Source organism: Diabrotica undecimpunctata, chromosome 6, assembly GCF_040954645.1.
Source record: "Diabrotica undecimpunctata isolate CICGRU chromosome 6, icDiaUnde3, whole genome shotgun sequence".
In the NCBI taxonomy this organism is placed as follows: Eukaryota; Metazoa; Arthropoda; class Insecta; order Coleoptera; family Chrysomelidae; genus Diabrotica; species Diabrotica undecimpunctata.
In genome coordinates, this window is record NC_092808.1 from 83,140,622 (window position 1) to 83,162,276 (window position 21,655).

At 32.5% G+C, this 21,655-nt stretch overlaps 1 protein-coding gene across 1 annotated transcript in view; it reads left to right on the top strand.

Moving 5' to 3' along the window:
- Positions 1–2,542: 2,542 nt before the first annotated feature.
- Positions 2,543–21,655, top strand: part of LOC140442706 (facilitated trehalose transporter Tret1-like) — a 38,797-nt gene continuing 19,684 nt past the window's right edge. Inside the window, exon 1 of the mRNA XM_072533689.1 lies at positions 2,543–2,679. Coding sequence (XP_072389790.1) covers positions 2,613–2,679 — 67 coding nt within the window. The 5' untranslated portion in view covers positions 2,543–2,612. The remainder of the gene's footprint in view (positions 2,680–21,655) is intronic.

Consider the following 21,655-nt stretch of genomic DNA (forward strand, 5'->3'; position numbering starts at 1 on the left):
TCTCACTTGCACCATGTGCAAATTAATGGAAAAGATGATAAACAGACGTCTTTTATGGTTTATTGACAAACACCAAATTTTACCTAAAGAACAATCTGGTTTTCGCCGACATCGTTCCACAAGCGATAACCTCGTCTTCCTTCATACTCACATCGCCGAAGCTATTAATAACAGTCAAGAAGTGATTGCCTGCAGTTTTGATATTGAAGCTGCCTTCGATAAAATACCTAGACAGATTATTCTCGATAAACTATAATTATACGGTCTTAATGGTAATATTTTTAAATCCATCATGCACTTTCTTAGCTCTAGATCCTTCAGAGTCTCTGTAAATGGTTGCCTATCATCACCCCACATCCAACAAGACGGAGTCCCTCAGGGCTCTGTATTAAGCCCCACATTGTTTATTTTATCATTAACCATATATGCCACAGTCTTCCCTCCCCAGTCAAATTTACTACATATGCTGATGATCTTGTAATTTATTGCCATGGTGTTGCGACTACTACTACTTGCAAACTTCTCCAAATATCAGTGGACTTATTACAAAATAGATTGACTGCCATCGGCCTGTCCCTCTCATCTACAAAATCACAACTCAATAAATTCACCAGAAAAACACTCTCTACTGCCCCTAAAATCTTAGTGAATAACTACCCTCTCCCAGTCGTCGATCACCGCAAAATTCTAGGACTAATATTCGACTCCCGACTTTCTTGGAAACTACATATTCAGGAAACTAGAGCAGAGTACCTAAAACGTTTAAATATTATCAAAACACTTTCCCACTACCAATGGAGCGCTAGCGAATGTACACTATTAAAAGTATATAGGTCTCTTATTCGCTCTAAACTCGATTACGGCAACTTTATATATATGTCAGTATCCAAAACATCCTTACAAACCCTTAATTCAGTGCATAATACTGCTATCTGCCTCTGTTTAGGAGCTTTTCGTAGCAGTCCAGCTGAGTGCTTCTACCGCGAAGCCAACGAACCCCCTCTTTGGCTTAGGCGCCAATATCTCCTCCTTTCTGATGCTGCCTCTACTTCAGCTAACCTTTCTAATCCAGTACACACACTGCTGACATTACCCAACTATACTAGTACTCACCCTCCTGCTCCACGCATACACACTATCGCCCTCCTACTTCCAACTTTAATACCACATATAAATTTATCCCTAACTAACCCTCTCCCAATCCCGCAGAATTCTCCTTGGACCAAAACTTTACCGAAATTTAATGTATCACTTACAAAGTTTAGTAAGGCAGAAACCAACGAGGATTTGATTAGGAAATCCTTACTAGAAATTCTTAATTTTAAGAAATTCGATCGGGTACTCTACACTGACGCATCAAAGAGCGAAAAGGGGGTTGGTTGTGCGGTTACCACTACGGAAACAGTCGTTAGTTCGTGTCAAATACCTGCCACATGCTGCGTTCACACTGGTGAACTGTATGCTATTTACCAAGCCTTCAAACTCTGTACAGCACCCAATCAACATATTGCCATCTGTACAGACTCCCTTACCTCTATCCAGTCCATCAATAATCTATTTATTAATCACCCTCTTGTAGAAAAAATCCATGACATTTACCAAAATCTTATTATCCACGACATCCATATCACTATCATATGGATTCCCTCCCACATCGGGATTATGGGTAGAGATAGTGCAAACACTCCTGACCATGGAGCTGCGCGAAGGCGGGGTCAAAATTCACGTAAAGGCATAAAGGTTCTATTGTAAACCAAATTTCGTCTACTGCGCCGTGGTCAGGAGTGCTTGCACTATCTCTAACGACAACGCCGATCGCTTTGCCAAAGAAGCTGCTGTCTCCAATTGTACACCACTTAATATACAAATTACCCGTGACCTAAAAATTAGTATAAAGAAACTCATACGAAATTACTGGCAGAATCATTGGAAACAATCCACTACATTTTTACACCAAATAGATACACCAGACGATTGAGCGGTTCGTTATCCCTGGTATAACTAGAAATGAGATTTTTGTTGCTAGAAGATTGCGTATCGGTCACCTAATGAATTCTACACCTAAGCCAATCTGTCACTATTGCCAATCTCCACTAAGCGTTCTACACATCCTTGTGGACTGCCCTCATTACAATAAACGACGCCAAGAACTGGGCATAAAGGGCGACATCACAGATATATTATCGAACCAGAGCCAAGTCATCACAGCTATCCAGTTCCTGAAGCTAGAAAACTTACTAAATAATATATAACTATAGTATATTATAATATGTAATTGTACTTTATATATAATTGTATCCACGGTGCCTCGTGCTAATGGCCGAAGCTGTCACAAGCACGTTAAATTAAATAAAAAAAAATTACGAGTATTTCTCAGTAGCAGAGTAGTATTTCATGTTTTTTGTTTAACATAGGGTGTCCACATTTCTATACTTTTATTAGACATAATTTATTCTGTCCTGGGCTATAACTAAGGTATGGCTTTTAGCGTTTAAGAAAGATAATGTTAACAAAGATAAAATTATTAAGACAGTGACTACTAATCAATATTCTAATGTTATCTTAGTATAAGGGTATCAACTAATATTGTATACTAGAATATAAGAGCAATCATGGAAAGTAATGGACTTCTACATTTGATAAAAGATACTTATCCGCAAATAATAGCTGCAGTTTCAGGTAAGATGGTGTAACATGTCTTTAGGAATACTATTATTTAATTACTTATCGCTTTCAACATTTAAGTACAATGGTGGTTAAATAAATACTGCGCGATATTTTCTTAATTTAAGTAAATAAAAAAATATGTTTTATGTGTTTATTCCTTGTTGTAAATATAATATTAATAATTTTATAACTAGTGAAACCTATTGTTTTACTAAGCATTATATTTATTATAACACCAATGAAAATAAGAGCCGAAGCACATAATTAAGTAATACAGAAATCTGTTTACTTCAGGATGTATTATGATAAGTTTCTATTGTTATTTTTATTATTATCAAAGTTTCAATTTGTTAGTTTATCCAATGGTTTGTAGAATAAAAACTTCAGATACAAAGGGAGCCAACTTTATAACGTTCAGATATCATATTTGTTTTTAACAACAAACTTCTTTTTTTTTAAGTAAAATTAAGTTAATTTTTTTTTGCGAAAAAGAAGAATTCAGAAATCAACATATCTAAATAATTTGCGAGCAACCATCTATCCGTACATTTATAGGCAAAATTTTTACTATCTGTCCATAAAATTGTTTATATATTTTCTTTTTAGAACAAAGTTAGAAATCAGAGGAATTATTAATATTCTTTGATTTTTATTTATATCTTTCTAGAGCTACTCTATTTAACCTAGGACGACAATATATCTTTGTTTAGATTGAGCTTTAGTCATCAAAAATCAGTTAGATTAGGTTAAAAAAAAATAGCCTACTTAAAGCATAAAAAATCTAGAATATTGACAATCAAACACAATTTGAAAAGGTACCAACAAGGAAAAGATAAACATTGAACACTTCTTCCCTAGAAGCCCATTAAGATATTTATTTTTAACAAAAAAACTAGATTACTGTTAGGAAAGTAATATATTAGGCTAAATCAACAAATACGACAATAAGTTTTAATTAAAGACGCATCACTTTTAAACAATTTTAGTTTTTTTTACTCTCATAACAATTCAGATGCATAAAAAGAAACGTAAAAATTACTTCAAACGATTTTTGAAGATACTGTCCTGAATCTATTTTCTTATGGCATATTAATGCAATTACTACTTTCATTTGAAATAAACCGCAATATTGGTTTAAAATAAGTTTATTTTCGACGTTTCGATTTCCACTTCGGAAATCGTTCTCAAAATACAAACAATAATATATTAAACAAATTTTGTTTTTTGTTACTTCAACAAAAAATTCTTCCAATAATTTAATTTTATCTGACTTATTTATATTGACAATTCAGACATATATTAATCTTTTAAAGTAGACGACTTTAAAAAAATGATATTGCCAATATTGTTAAGTGGCGTTCCTGGGCCTTTATTGTAAGATAGTTCATTCGATTACATAAAATTAATTTTAGCTTGGGAATACTTGTCAGATAAAATCACAGCATGTTATTCGTCTTTAAAAAGACAACCATATACAATGGTAACTGTAAAATTCCCTCATTAGTGATTCCATAGTTAATTATGAGGAAAAAACCAGGAAAAAACCTCATAATACTATCCCGACATGGTAAATATTTGGTCTTATATTTAGTTTACTCTTGATAAACACCAAACCTTGATTTTTTTATGTACGTTATTTAAAAACATAACTGAGGTATTTTCTTTTTATTGAGTTTTTCTTAAAATGAGGGTAATCAGTTCCTACTGCACTCTGCCAAGGAATTTGTGACACAATTAGTCTCACTTAGCATAATAAGAGCCGCTTCTTTGATTTTTTCTCTATTTACCATTTTTTGTTTCTTTCGGGATTATAGTTGAATATTTCTATTGAACCCTACATGAGTGCTTACTTATTTAAGATTGATCAAATTCTATATTTTTAACATGATTAATTTTCACTTATTCTAACATTTAATGGCCTAAATGTTTCACATAAATAAAAATGATCGAATTCACAAGCTATTTTATAAATACAATTCTTGTTTATTGTTAGGTTTAGTTTTAGATAAAATCTATCTAAATGTCCTTGTTGTTTTGAATGTTGTTGAAATGTTGAATTTATTCCTATTGTTTTAAGTTTTTCCGATAATCTTTTTAATTCTGTTATTGATATTGTTATTGTTCTCGTAATATTCCTTGTTAGTGTTGTAGGATCCCGTTCTAAGTTATTTTATACCATTCGGTCTATTCTTAAAAATTCCTTAATTATAAACAGGGAATAATCAGTTTTTTAATAAAAATAAAGTTAACAAATGTTTCTCCTCTAAGAACGAATTTTCGTAATCACATAATTTTGGCTGCATCGTATAAGGATTTAATGATCCCCTTTTTAATATTGATGTTGGAGTTTGATTTGTATTTAAGATATCTGTTGGTGTGTGTTGATTTTGTTATATACCTTAGTCTCATATCCAGTATCATTCTTTATACCTTCTTTAGTGTGTTATTACATTCTTTTTCCATGGTAAATGTTATTGTCTCTTCGTTATCCTTTATATCATTTAGAAATGTGTTCAACAACTCCGATCCATGAGACCATATTAAGAATACATCATCTACATATCTCCTCCCTGCTGTGGGTTGTAAATTTTGTTTAGAAATAATATTTTTTTTTTTTTTTAAATCTTTCATAAGTATATTAGCTAATAATGGAGATAAACTAGAGCCCATTGTTAGACCAAAATTTTGTTTATAGAATTCATTATTTAGTTGAAAATAGGTATAATCAGTACATACTGTCAATAACTAGATTATAGCTGATACATTTTTAGTCGTTACAGTTGCCAATACATCATCACTCTCTAATTTTGTTTTAATTAGTGTTAAAGTCTTATCTAATGGCACATTTGTAAATAAACTATTTAGGCTAACTTACTAAATATTATTGGAGTTAAATTCAATATTCGATAATTTATTTAAAACATGTTGTGTATTTTTTATAAATGTGTCATTTTTATTTACAAATGGTTGTATAATGTAGTGTACGGTCGTGAAATTATTCGAATTATTTTTAGTTTACATGTATAGGAAAAATTATATTAGAAACAAAGAAAAATGCATTTAAAATAAATTTAATATTCATAAGTAATCCAGATATTCCAGAATAAAGTGCTGAGGAACATCGTAGATGCGCCTTGGTACGTTAGGAACAACGACCTTCACCGGGACCTCAAGATGGAAGACGTCAATCAGATAATCAAGAAATTTGCTGGGAGCCATGAACAACGACTCCGTCATCATGTAAACGTCTAGGCTATCCAGCTCCTCGACAACACGAACCTAGAAAGAAGGCTCAAAAGAACAAAGCCTTTTGAACTGGTATAATGAGTGAGTGAAAACCAGAGTAAAGTGTTGTGCGAGTATGCATGCTAAATTTAATGCTAGTTATTAGAAATAATAGGAAAGATACTAGTGAGTAGACACCTAATTTTAAGATTTCATTAGTAATTTAAGTTAGAAACAAATTGATAATTGGTCTTACTGACCAGATTTTAATGTAAGTACACTTCTGTGTACTTAAATTAAGTCTTTATTAAAAAAATATTCATTTAGAACAAAACAGTATACATACTTTAGATAACCTCAATAGAAATAATGACATATTAGCGACAGTTGTCAATCTATCAAATCTAGACATAGGTAATTAGCTCAGTGAAGAAAATAACTTAATATTTACCAACTCACGTAAAAGAAGAATATAGAGTATTATTCAAAATTGTATTGGAAAAGACCAATAAAATTACACAACATAAACAAAGAGGAACTAAAAGGCTGTAAGAACTTAAAAAATGACAACTCCTGAGTTCCAGCAGACAAGGGGAATGCTACTGTGATAATTGATAAAATTCAATATGAGAACCAAATTAAAGATCTAATAACAAATGGACCATATACAAAATTAACAAAGTATCCAACGAAGCCCTTGGAAAACAGATTCTATAGAACGTTATTTAAGTTTAAAGATTATTTAACAAATTATCAAAGAAGATTATTAATATCCTATTACAGCAAGAAACCTCATTTTTATGGAGTACAGCGAGTTCATAAAGCGAATACACCAATTAGCCCTATTTGTAATACCATGATTTTTTCTGAACTGTCAAAATTTTTATTAAATATGATTTAATCACTTGCAAATAAAAAGGACAGATTTAGAAAAAATACACAAAATTTTTAAAATAAATGATCGAATGTTGAATTTAATTCAAATAATATTTTAGTAAGTTTGAACATAGTTAGTTTATTTACAAACGTGCCATTAGATCAGACTTTAAAAATAATTAAAATAAAATTAGAGAATGATGATAAATTCTCAACTAGAACAAGACTAAATGTATTAGCTATAATGGAGTTATTGACAGTATGTACTGATACCTATTTTAAAATAAATAATAAATTATATAAGCAAAGTTTTTGTCTAGCAATGGAATCTAGTTTATCTCCATTATTAGCTAATATATTTTGGAAGGTTTTGAAATAAATATTATTTCTAAGCAAAAATTGAGAACCTACAGTATGGTGGAGCTATGTAGATGATGTATTCTTAATACGGCCCGATGGATCAGAGTTGATGGACACATTTCTGAATGTTATAAACGATAAAGAAGAGACAATAACATTTAGCACGAAAAACGAATACAATAGCATACTGCTTGTCCTGGATGTTTTAATCTCAAAGAAGGATATTGGATATTGAACTGAGTTGTATAGAAAACCAACACACAACAGATATTTAAATTACAAATTAAACTACAATATCAACATTAAAAAAAAATCATTAAATCCTTATATGATAAACCAAAATTACGTGTTCTAACGAAAATTCCTTATTAGAGGAGAAACATTTATTAACATTTCTTTTATTAAAAAATGATTCCCTTGTCATTAATAAATAAGAAAAGGATTTTTTAAAAATAGACAAAATGGAACAAAATAACTTAAAACGGAATTTCACAACATTCAAAAGGAATAATAAGGAGAAAATAACAATACCATACATAAAAGGATTATCGGAAAAACTTAAAACAAATAGATTCAACATTTGAATAACATTCAAAAACAACAAATACATTGAGATTTATTTTATCTAAAACTAAACCTAACAATGAAAAAGAAAGAACTGTATTTTCAAAATATCTTGTGAAAGCAATCGTTTTTATTTAGGTGAAACATCTTCTTCTTTATGTATCCTGTCCTTTCAGAACGTTGGTTACCATCATAGCTATCTGAATTTTATTCATTGCCACCCTAAATAGCATGCTTGTATCAACACCATACCAATCTCGCAAGTTCTTCAACCATGAGGTTCTTCTACGACCTGTACTGCGTTTGCCTGCTATTTTTCCTTGCATGATATTTTGTAGCCACCTATATTTGGTACCTCTCATTACATGTCCGAAATACTCCAGCTTTCTCTGCTTGATGCTTTTTATGATCTCAGTAGTCTTGCTAAGACGTTCTAGTATTGTGGAGTTTTGAATCTTCTCCACTAAAGAAACTTTTAAAATTCTTCTATAGCACCACATTTCGAAAGCCTCAAGGCGATTTAGATCGATTTTATTCACAGTTTAGGACTCGACAAAAGAAAGTAAGACCGAGAACACGTAGCAGCGAAGTAGGCGGATTCTCAGTGCCAATTTTAGGTCTCTGTTACATAACACCTTGGACATCCTTCTAAAAGCCGCTCTAGCCTGCTCTATCCTAGATCTAATTTCGCCGTGACTTTCTGCGTTACAATGTAATTGCTGTCCAAGGTGAAACATCAAGACCATTAAATGTTAGAATAAATGAACATCAATCATATCTAAAATAGAGAATTTGATAGATCGTATATATTTAAACATGGATGGAAAAATGAACACAGAGTTCAATGGAAAGATTTAATTATAGTCCTAAAAGAAACAGATGGCAAAAATAGGAAAAATTAAAGAAGCAGATAGAGAAAAGCAAAGAGAAAATTAATAAAAAGAAAATAGTACTATTAGTTAGTCAATAACATATTGAGGATACATTATTTATGTTTTTAAATAACATACATATAAAATCCGAGTTTGGTGTTTATTGAGAATAAACTAAACAGAAGATCAAACATTTACCCTGTCGGGATAGTATCATGAGGTTCTTTTCTGGTTTTCTCTCACGATTTTCTATGAAATCACTAACAGAGAAATTTTTCTATCATCATTGCATGTGGTTGTCTTTTTAAAGACAAATTATATGCTACGATTTTTTCTGACGGATATTCTTAAGTTAAAGTTTAGTTCATATAATCGACTAAACTATCTTACAATAAAGTCGTCCCTGGAACGCAACTGAATAATATTAGCAATATCATTTTAAAGTCGTCTACTTTAAATATATAATATATGTCTAAATTGTCAATATGAATAAGTCAGATAAATTATTAGAACGATTTCCAAAGTGGAAATCAAAACATCAAAAATAAAATTATTTGAAACCTATATTGTGGCTTCTTCCCAACGAATATAGTATTTGATTTTTGAAGAACATCAAACAAACGTCAAGTTTACTATTATTTCTATCAACTTTGGAGTAGCGAACAGGAAGTCCATGGGGCTATTATTATGAGATTTTGTGATACAATATTTAACAATGTAGTTGGCTGGCTTATGGGTAATACAAGACGTGTTAATGCTGAAATCCTCCTTGTTACTGTTACTTGCTGTTTTTGTTGGTGGTTAGTATTTGCAGCCTTAATAGGTATATTAATGGATCAGTAGACTTCTATTGCTTAAGATCCTTTGTATTTAAAGACAAGGTCATTTACTCCCTACGTGCATGACGGTGAGATATGGTTTAATATTTGGAGCCGTTAAGTGAAAATTAAAACTTTTTAGTTTGTCAATTTTTGTTACGTCGTGTTGTTTAAATATTGGTGTTCTATCTAATGTCACGCTTAAGTATTTTGGTGTTTTCTAATTTATGATGAGTTCCGTTTCAGATAATCTGTTATCAAAATGAAAGCAGCTAATCTCTGTATTGTTTTTGTAGGGTTTTAAGTTCTGTTTATATTACATTTTATAGTGATGGCCTAATCTTCGGCATATCCAAACTTTGTGTTTCCTCAAGATCTGAAATATACACGTTTAACAGTAATATGAAAATCACTGATATTTGTGGTAAGCCGTTCTTAAAATTCCTCAGAAGGCTGATATCAGTGCATATATTTGCCAAAAAGACACAATCACTGAACATGTCATCTATCAGGTGTACTAATAATTCTCCACATTGTAAGTCGCTGAGTGGTCAATAAATATCGGTGAGATTTCTAATTTTTATAAATATTGACCTCTTTGTAGGTAGTTAGTAACATCATCTGGTCAATACACTTTATTACTGGCTAAAAACTTACCTTTTCTTGAGATCACCCTTAATAATTTTGCGCTAAGCTACTGTTAGAGTTTGTAAGTTGCAGATAACAAGGCAATTTAAACGCCTTTCCTCGACAGAATTACTGGCCTTTAGAATGGCTATTACCTTAAAGCTTATTGGGCTTTATAATGACTATTACCTTAAAATTTCGAGTTTTTTACTAAGGAATCTGGTCTTAGCACAGTCTTTGGTCGTTATGTGACTAGATCGGTTCCTAATTTTTTTCAGTAATGACATGTGTAATTTTCATGCATGCCTTTTAGATGTTTGGAAATTTGGGTTGTCCACAGTTTTTGCCCACATTTGACTTCTAATAGAATACAAGCTGAAAAGTAGTTCATCTCCTATTTATGTAATTCCCGAATAAAAAAAAAGTTCTGATATAACTCTTCGCTAGTTTGAAAGCAGCAAGAAATTAATTTTTTGCAATACTTACTCTATATATGCCTTTTGGTCATACTTATTACTGCTTTAACAAATTAGTTTACCTCAATGTATATATATTTATATTATTAATCGTATGGCAATTACAACACGTTTAGAACAAAATTATATATATATATATATATATATATATATATATATATATATATATATACAGGGTGAGTCATGAGGAACTTTACATACTTCTACCATATGTAGAGGGTACCATATATATATCATGTGGCCACTAAAAAATGTCAACTCCTCTTCTTTATTAATTAACAGGGTGATTTATGTAATTGACCATTTATATCATTTTACTGTAGTGTTTATGCGGCTCATTTGATTTTTTTAATTTTTGCATGATACAGTACATTACTATCAAGCATTCGACTGGTATTAGCTAAACTAAAAAATTCCAGGACTGGCTTTGGAAAAATTAATTTAGGGATTCGTATTAAATATTACACCCTGTATAAATTTTTTTAAAATGCAATAAGTGATTCTCAAACTACATAAATAGCCAATGAAAACGACATATGCGACAATGTTTTCGCACTTTTATTAAATTTTTAGTGAACGATCAAATCTTACCAAAAATAGAACAACCATAATGAAGTATCAAATTATAAGGTATTAATTTAAACAAATGTTATAAATTTCAAACATTTTAATTAAAATGTGTTTCTACAACATAATCTAATACGTAGAAAATTAACATCTTTACTGTCACTTTGTATTATCTCTACGATAGAATCAATTGTTTTTCAATTTTAAATTTTTACTCATAGATCGTATTGGGGCATTAGTTTCGATAAATAATAAATTAAATTGATTAAAAAGTCAAACCTCTTGTATGTGTTAGTTTTTGTTGATTGTAAATGATTAAAATTTTATGTCAAATAATAATACATTGCATCAACTGTACTAAATAAAAATAAATCTAAAAAAGTTTAAAATGAAGGTTGGCGTTGACCGTTTGACGCTTCATGATATTTTATACCCATTGTCATTATTGTCATTATCAATTGTTATTTATGTGTACAAGAATACATATTTCTTCTGTCATATCTACGTTAAGTACATTGTGTTAGTTTTGGTAGAGCTTTTTTTACTTTCGTTCAAAATGCCACATCAGTTTTCGACCACAGAATATGCAGACATAATATTTGTTTATGGATTCTGTAATGGGAATGGTAGGGCTGCTAGTAGAGAATATATAAATGGCACTTTTCCTAGTGGAACAACAGAGCGACATGTAGATGAAGCGCAGGAAGATGACATTATGGACGCCGTTACTATGAACCCTACAATAAGCACTAGACAAGTAAGTCGAGAACTCAATGTTACTCAATCAAAAGTAAGTAGAGTCTTACAAAAAAATAATCTATACCCATATCACATTCAAATGGTTCAGCGACTACATGCTGGAGATGAGATCGATAGGTTGGAATTTTGTAGATGGATTAACAATAATCGACCAACGCTATACAGGACACTATTTACCGATGAAGCCCAATTTACCAGAGACGGGATAAATAATTCACGAAATTCACATGTGTGGGCAGAAGAAAATCCCCATGCTATTCGAGAACGTCGTTCTCAGTTAAGGTTTTCGGTTAACGTGTGGATTGGTGTCATAAATAACCAATTAGTATGTCCTCACTTTTTTGATGGTCCTTTAACAGGGCAGGTCTATTTGAACTTTCTACAAAATATTTTGCCGAATTTGCTTGCCAACGCGAACGTTGCTATCCGAGGGATGTATTTTCAGCATGATGGGGCATTCCCACACTTTTTACTGGCAGTGAGACAACATCTCAATAATGTTTATGGCAACAGGTGGATAGGACGTGCAGGTCCTATTTCGTGGCCTTCAAGATCCCCTGATTTCAATCCCGTTGATTACCATATTTGGGGACGATTGAAGCAACTAGTTTACGCAGTGAATATTAATAACCGATAACAATTAATTGATAGAATTATACATTGTTGTAATACTATTAGAAACGATCCCCAGAGTATCCGTAATTCAATACGTCAATTAACAATTCGGCAACAAAAATGTGTACAGGCTGCAGGGTTCCATTTCGAAAATCTATTTTGAATTATTCTTATTTTGTTACCATTATTGTATCTTTTCCAGTTCTAATTTATGGGTTTATCATAACTATGTACATATTTTTAGTTTTTTTTTTAAATTGTTCTTCGTTATTGTTAGTAGTTACTGTTTTTTGTTGTGCAGTGACTCAGTTTATCATTTCAATTAAAATGTTTGAAATTTATAACATTTGTTTAAATTAATTACCTTATAATTTGATACTTCATTATGGTTGTTCTATTTTTGGTAAGATTTGATCGTTCACTAAAAATTTAATAAAAGTGCGACAACATTGTCGCATATGTCGTTTTCATTGGCTATTTATGTAGTTTGAAAATCACTTATTGCATTTTAAAAAAAATATATACAGGGTGTAATATTTAATACGAATCCCTAAATTAATTTTTCCAAAGCCAGTCCTGGAATTTTTTAGTTTAGCTAATACCAGTCGAATGCTTGATAGTAGTGTACTGTATCATGCAAAAATTAAAAAAATCAAAAGAGCCGTATAAACACTACAGTAAAATGAAATAAATGGTCAATTACACAAATCACCCTGTTAATTAATAAAGAAGAGGAGTTGACATTTTTTAGTGGCCACATGATATGCTCCCTGAGGGACTCTACATATGGTAGAAGTATGTAAAGTTCCTCATGACTCACCCTGTATATATATATATATATATATATATATATATATATATATATATATATATATATATATATATATAGTATATATGGGAGTTTGATCGTGAGCTTCATCAGATGTTCATAGATTTCAAACAAGCATTTGATAGAGTATGCAGGGCCAGACTGTGGACAGCGATAGAGGAACTTGGCTTTCCAAAAATACTAGTCAGGTTGATACGGATGTGTATGGAACGGTTACGATGTAAGGTGAGAGTTGGACAACAATACTCGGAGACATTTGAAATAAACAATGGACTAAAACAAGGAGATGCACTTTCATCACAACTCTTCAACTTAGCTCTGGAACACATAATCAGAAGTGCAAAAATCGAAAAACCGAATGCAGTATTTCATCGAGAAGGACCAAACTTACTACTGACATTTGCAGACGATATCGATCTAATAGGAAACACACGATTAAGGATGAAGGAGACTTCTCGTGAGGTTCGAGAAGGAAGCAGAGAAGATGGGGCTCCAAATCAACGAAAACAAGACGAAATATATGTATATGAGCCGCAATAACCAAAGCAGAGACAGAATCGGTCAGAACATCACCATCGATAACTTTAACTTTGATCGCGTTAGAGAATTCAAGTATCTTGGAACAACAATAACTGAAGACAAAAACGATCACAAGAAATAAACAACAGGATCCTGGCCGGCAATAGATGTCTTTTTGCCCTCCAAAACCTTATAAAATCGAAACAACTAACAAGACGTAGAAGATACAGGTCTATAAAACAATCATACGACCCGTTGTGATATATGGAAGCGAAACGTGGACGATAACAAAGGCAAACGAAGAGAGACTATGTGTTTGGGAAAGAAAAATCTTAAGGAAGATCTTTGGCCCTGTGATGTATGAAGCATCAGGACAATATAGGATAAGAACGAACAAAGAGCTCGAAGAACTTTACCCAGACGCCAACGTCATAAAAGAAATAAAGTTCAGAAGACTGCAATGGGCAGGACACCTCAGAAGACATTCTGACGAACGAACAGTAAGACTGGTGTGGGAGGAAGTCCCAACTGGAAGGAGACCACGTATATCTTCGTTATATCTAAAGTTAGTAGGTATCGGCATAGCTCGCAACAAAGGTAAAAATATAATAAAATATGTGTATAAGATTGACGGCAACCGTATATACGTATTTATGACTATTGGTTGTTTTCAGTACGGTGCAGCCAAGTTAGAAAAGGAGCATGATAACTTGGGAAAGGATCACTACAGGAGCAATGCGAAGAAATTAATGGCAGAAATGTAAGAAGACTGAGGATTTCAGAGCAACAACTAATAGATCCACGAAGGAAGCTAAGCTATAAGAATTTTGTTTGTCATGCGCCTGAATAATTCAATTGAATTGCATTCAAATCATTTACGGAGATTGCGTGGCCACGAGATTTTACGTCTTCCTACGCTTCCTCTGCCTTTGATTTTGCCCCGCATTATATTCCTTAATAGTTTATATTTTTCGCCTCTTACGATGTGTCCTAAGTATTCTAACTTCCTGATTTTTATGGAATTTAATACTTGTTTTCCTAGGTGTTAGTGAACTTTTGGTGCGTTTGTTTTAAAATTCATCCATAATATTTTCCGAATACGCCGGTAGCACCACATTTCGAATGTTTCCAGGTTTTTCTCATTCTGGTAAAAGTTAACAATGCAATTTTAATGCGGCATCTTATTTCTTTTGTTTTATTGGTATCTTATGCGATCCATTCTCCAAGGTATTTGTATGAAGATATTTGTTCTTTTGTGATGTCTAATACTAGCTTAGCTTTGATGGTTTGTGCTTTTGTAAATACCATGAACTTGGTTTTCTTTAAATTTATTTTTAAGTCCATAATCGTTGCAACATATATTAAGTTGTTAAGCAAGGTGTTGAAGTTCTTCTAGTATTCCAGCCAGGAGGATGGTCAGCATATCTGTTATTAAGTGGCTCACCGTTTATAAGGCCCTCATTGACTTCGGTCCACGCTAATTCTGAGATGGCTTCACACTATAAATTAAACGACGATGGTGATAAAATACACCCTTAGCGCACACCACGGCGAATTTGGACATAGTCAGTTCATTTTCAACTTTCAACTCTAGCTGTTTGATTCCAATAGAGGTTACATATAATTCTAATGTTTTCAGTGTCTATGTTTTTATTTAACAAAATTTCTCTCAAAATCAATGAAACATGTATATTTTTTTGATTCATATCTAGGCATCTCTGCGAAAGAAGACTGACTACAATTAGTACATCACGTGTTCCCAGACCTTCTCTAAATCAAACTTATGCCTTTATCTAATTTCTTATATATTCTATTTTAAATTACTTTTAAATGCCAATATACCCCTTAAAACCGTGATGTCAGATTTTAAAACAAATACAGATTTATCCCAGGTGGGTAGCATGCGTCCAAAATCTCATACTGATTTATCAGTCTGTCCCAGGAGAGATTCACAGAAATGGAAACTGAAATGAATAAAATTAAATGGGATGTCATAGGTATCAGCGACGTTAGACAGAGAGGTGAAACTTTAAAAACACTGAAATCAGGGCATATATTCTATCAGACTGGCCCTGAAACTACATCAGTTGGAGGCATCGGTTTCTTTGTCCATAAAAAACCACGCGAACAAGATAATAAACATCCAAAGTATATCATCTAGAGTAGCATATCTTATTCTAAAGTTGAACAGTAGATATCAACTTAAAATTATCCAAGTATACGCTCCAACAACAGACCATACAGACGAAGAAATCGAAATGTTTTATGACGATATATCTACTGCGCTTAATGATTCTCGTACTCAATTTACAATTTTATGTGGCGATTTCAACGCAAAAATGGGTGTAAAAGAAGCAGATATAGAAACAGCCTTGGGAAAATTCGGTTCCCCAGGAAGAAATGACAGAGGAGAAACGTTACTAGGATTCCTACTCCAGAATAATTTATTCAACATGAACAGTTTCTTTTACAAAAAAAATGCACAAAAGATGGACCTAGAAAAGTCCAAACGGTAGAACAAGGAACGAAATCGACTACATCATAAGTGACAATAAACAAATAATTAAAGATGTAACAGTACTCAACAAGTTCACCATAAGCAGTGACCACAGAATGATACGACCGAAAGTCCAAATCAACACAAAAAGAGAAAGAAATATAATAAAAATAAATCTCATGGTATCTGGACACCCCCATTAGATATCATCCAATATCAGGCACATAGTAATAATAAGCTACTACTGCATGAAACCTCCGAGAACGATCTTAACGACTTAAATAATTGCAGCATAAACGCCTTACAAGAAAGGCACCGAGTGCACTGTCCTAAAAGAAAATCAGATAGTAAAATAAGTCCATATAGTGAAATGCTGCTAGATCAAAGAAGACAAATGAGAACCGGTGAAAATGCAGACAGCCACACTATAAGAGAAATGAATAAAAAAAACTGTTTCGAAGTCAATCACGAGAGATTTAAGAAAATTTAAAACCGATAATATTAAACTTACTATACAGGAAAATGACAGCTTAAAAGTTCCACATAGAAAGCTAACGAATGAAAAATGCGAAATTCATAAATAAAGAAACAAGCAGAATGAAATAATATCACGTAGAGACGAGTTAATACAGGTCGTCGAAGAGTTCTACGAGGAATTATATGGAAGTAGACGAGAAGATCAAACAGGAATACAAACAGCCATTTCAAAGATCATGAATCAAGGTTCCGAACTAATGCCAGAAATAAATGTAGATGAGATTCGACAAGCGTTAAGAAAAATGAAAAATAACAAAGTCCCAGGAGAGGATAGAATTGTAATAGAAGCTATCGTAAATTGAGGAGATATGCTATTAAATCAATTAAGGAAACTGTGTAATCTATGTTTGCAGCAAAAAGAGGTGCCCAAAGAATGGAACAATGCTATAACCATCCTTTTACATAAAAAAGTAGATAGAACGGACCTGAAGAATTATAGACCTATTAGCCTGTTGAACCACATTTACAAGCTCTTCACTAGGTTAGTGACATCAAGATTGGATAGAAAATTAGATTTCTACCAACCGAGAGAGCAGGCAGGATTTCGATTAAATTATGAGGTATCAATGATCACCTCCATACAGTAAAGACGCTCATTGAAAAATCTATAGAATACAACAAAACTCTTGTCCCCACTTTCATATATTTTCATAAAGCGTTCGATATGATCGAAATAGACAGCATTATAGAAGCAATGAATGACAGCAGGATAGGTATAGTGAACTTATTTACAATATTTACAAAAATGCTACTATGACTGTTAATATACACGATAAAACCCGACCAATAAAAATAAAACGTGGGATAAGGCAAGGAGATATATTGTCACCGAAATTACTCATAACGGCATCAGAGTATGCCTTTAAGATGGTCAATTGGGACCACAGAGGAGTAACAAGAGACGGCGAAAAACATAAGCATCTCCGTTTCGCAGATGACATTGTCCTTATCACAGATGATTTAGGAGAAGCCATAGATATGTTAAATGAATTGGACTTTGCATGTTCGAAGGTAGGCCTCAGAATGAACTTGTCCAAAACTAAGTTTATGACAAATATGGTCCCTTTACTATTCAATACAAAGTGGTAGTACTGGTCGAGAAATATACGTATTTGGGTAATGAAATAAGAATCAGCAGGGATAACCAAACATGCGAAATTCAAAGACGAATTACTTTATCGTGGGCAGCCTTTGGAAAACTGCGAGACACAAAGACAACAAAGACAAGACAAAGACACAAAGAAAAGTATTTGACCAATGCATATTACCGGTCATGACCTATGGGGCGTAAACTATGACTCTAACCAAGAATAAGGCTTCGAAATTGAGAGTGGCACAGGGACGAATGGAACGATCTATGCTGGGAGTGACGTTGCGGGACCGAATAAGAAACGAAGATCTGCGAAGAAGGACGAGTATTGTTGATGTTGTGGAACGCATAGCGGAACTTAAATGGAATTGGGCAGGCCATATAGCGAGAATGCATGACTCACTCACGATGAACGAGTAAAATTACACATTGGAGGCCAAGATCAGACAAACGTAGTAGAGGAATACCACCTACACGCTTGGCTGACGACATCAGGTGTATCACGAAAAATTGGCAACAAAGAGCACAAAATCGCAAAGAATGGAGGAGTTTAAGGGAGGCCTATGTCCAGCAGTGGAAGTGATAAATGAAGGTCGGATGATGTTGATGATGAATTACTTTTAAAAACAGTTTCAAGACATGACTCATTAGGGCTTTTGTGTGATGTTCATTGCACTCCTTCACATTGGCTTTTTTGGGAAGCAGTATAGATGTCGATTAGAGCCGTTGTTTAGTTAATATACCTGTTCTATATATAAAGTATGAAATAAATCCAAAAGAAGTCAATAGATTCAGTATCTACAATTTTGAGTGGATTTTTGAATGGAAACTTCATCAGACCCAGGAGATTTACCACTTTTAGCTTGCTTCATTGCATATTCGATTTCTTCTCGTATGTCAGGCCCAGTATCATCTTTAAATTCTTTTGGTGCTTCTGTTTCCAACATAACAATGTCCTAACCTATTAATATTATTTTAGCATACACTTTAAATTTCACGTGTGCTAAACATATCATCGCTGTATAGTTCTCTGATTTAGTCCTATTCCCATAAGATTATTTTCCCAACCTTTTGCTATTTTATTTTCCAGACTTTTACCCTTACGTGTGATTAATGTTGTTTTTTTTTTATTTTCATCTTGTATGTCGTATATTTCTATTTCTTTTTATTTTCTCAAGTTCTGCAATTTTTGAAGAACACATATAATTATTGAAGACAGTAATACGAAAGTAACATAGAATCCAAGCCAAACTAATAATTATACAGTTAAATCTACTATTTTCAACACATCAATTTTTTATGATTCGATATACTTACATCATATAAATAAAACTTAAGTTATATTTAGATAGTTAAACATGTTTCTGTTAGATCAATCACATTAAGAAACAATGATATATCTCCTAAAACATTTTCTTTATCACAAAAGTTATGACATATACGGATAAGAGACAAAAATACATGTTCGAAACCATTTATTTAAATTGACCTTGCCCCTGACATTACCAGCCTGTTATTAAACTTTACAAACCATAATTCCCACTGTATCAAACAAAATCAATCCATGAAACTATGTAACAATGGCGTCTAAAATTAAAAGTAAATTACAAATTAGTTACAGTCTTACCTTGAACACTTTTTCCTTTTATGATATAAAAAACGGGAATATTTTGACTGATTGTATTTTTGATTTAACTTTTATTATCTTTTAAAAAGCAATTATATTTATAGAAAATGTAAAAATGTAAAAATTTAGTAACTAGAAATTTAGCCTGAATGCAATTATTAAAATCATAGGTAACAACAAACTAAACCACTTGTTATGTTGTATTAATCAAATTGAAACAAAACCAGCCGTTTAAAAAACTTATTTATTTACATTACAAGAGGTAGTATAGTAGTATTAATAAGTTATGACATATAAAAATATTTTAAAGTTTATAATACAATAATATTTTTCTAAAAAATTGAAGAACTGTCTAACTGGCTGTGATCGCTGAGAATGTCGCCTAGCTGTGGTTTGAATTTTTATTTTTTTTTATTTAGAATTTTCGCATCAACCATTAAAGGTTATTAGCGGGTTTTACAGATTTTACAGTTGTTGTTTACAAATTGCGTATTAAATTACAAATAATAAATTCCCAATATACAAAATGATACATATAATATAACTTAAATTTTGTGTAGTAAATGTATGTCCTTAAGGAATTTGATTGTATTTGATATATTACAGTTAAAAATATCTTTAAGTTTCTTTGCTTCTTCTGGTACGTTGTTGCTGGCTCTTTCGTAAGACTAAAGAGGACATTCAATCAATATATGTTGAACAGTTATTGGACATTCACAATAGCAACATTCAGGTGGTAGTTCTTTTGTTATGAGATGCTGGTGAGTTAAAGCTGTATGTCCAATTCTTAGTCGGTTTATAATCACCTGTTGCCTTCTGTTTTCTGGAAATTGTAGTTTAGTGCCAATCCTAGTTTTAACGTTTTTAAGGTTAGCCTTATTAGAATTCCACATTTGTTGCCAATTTTTTACACAGTGCTGTTTAATAATAAGCTGGATATCACTGAATGGAATTGTAGTCATTATTTCAGTTTGCTCGTCATTAGCAGATTTCTTTGCTAATTCGTCTACTTTTGCATTTTCTGCGATACTTCTATGTGATGGTACCCAGAAAAATTTACCGTTCACGTGTCTGTTTTGTAGGTGATAAAGTGCTAATTGTATTTGTTGCAGGATAGCATGTACTGGATATATTTGCCTTAAGCTCTGAAGAACAGATAAAGAATCAGTAATGACAAGAAAGTTTGAGCTTGCATGACTCTTACACATGTCTAATGCTTTTAAAATGGCGATTGCTTCTCCCGTGAAAATGCTGCAGAATTGAGGGATGCGAACTGCATATTCAGACTTTCCTAGAATAAAGGCCGCTGCATGTCCGTTTTCAGTTCTTGACGCATCAGTAAAAATCTTGTTATAACCAATTTATTCTGATATCCGTTCTTGATATAATTTGTTAATGATTATGGGATTTGTGGTACTCTTTGGATAGGCCGTGAGGGATATGTCAATAGTGGGAAAATTAATAGTCCAGGGAGGTATAGTTCGTTGTGTAGGATAAGAATGTGTAAGCTGCTCCATGTCAAAACCATATCTCGTTAAACGTTCTTTAAGGGGTGGATATTTAATTTGTTGATGGCAATAAGTAGATGGATATATTTTGTAAAGAAGTGGATAGTTTGTGTTATTAGGGTTTGAAGACAGTCTCGCGGCATAATGTAAAGAAATGTGTTGTCTTCGTATTGATAGGGGGGAATCATCTAGGATAACCTGAAAACTTGAAACAGTACTAGTTCGGTAAGCACCCAGAATAAGTCTTAAACAAGTGTTTTATATAATGTCTAGTTTTGTAAGAATATAATTACTCGCAATTGAATAGCATATTGCACCATAATCCAGTTTACTTCGGATTAATGATTGGTATATATGCAGCAGTTTAAGGTCTCAACTCCCCAAGATCGGTTTGATAGCATTTTAAGGAGATTTGTTTTAGATTGGCAGGATACGACTAGCTTTTTAATATGTTCTGCCCATGTTAGCTGACAGTCCAGTCTCAGGCCAAGAAAGCCAATGCTTTCTACTTGTATTAGGTTGATACCATTTAGAGTAAGTGTTGTTTTGCAATCAGTTTTTCTTTTATTGAATACGATGAAACAAGATTTATCACTTGAGAACGTAAAACCAGTTTTTTGGG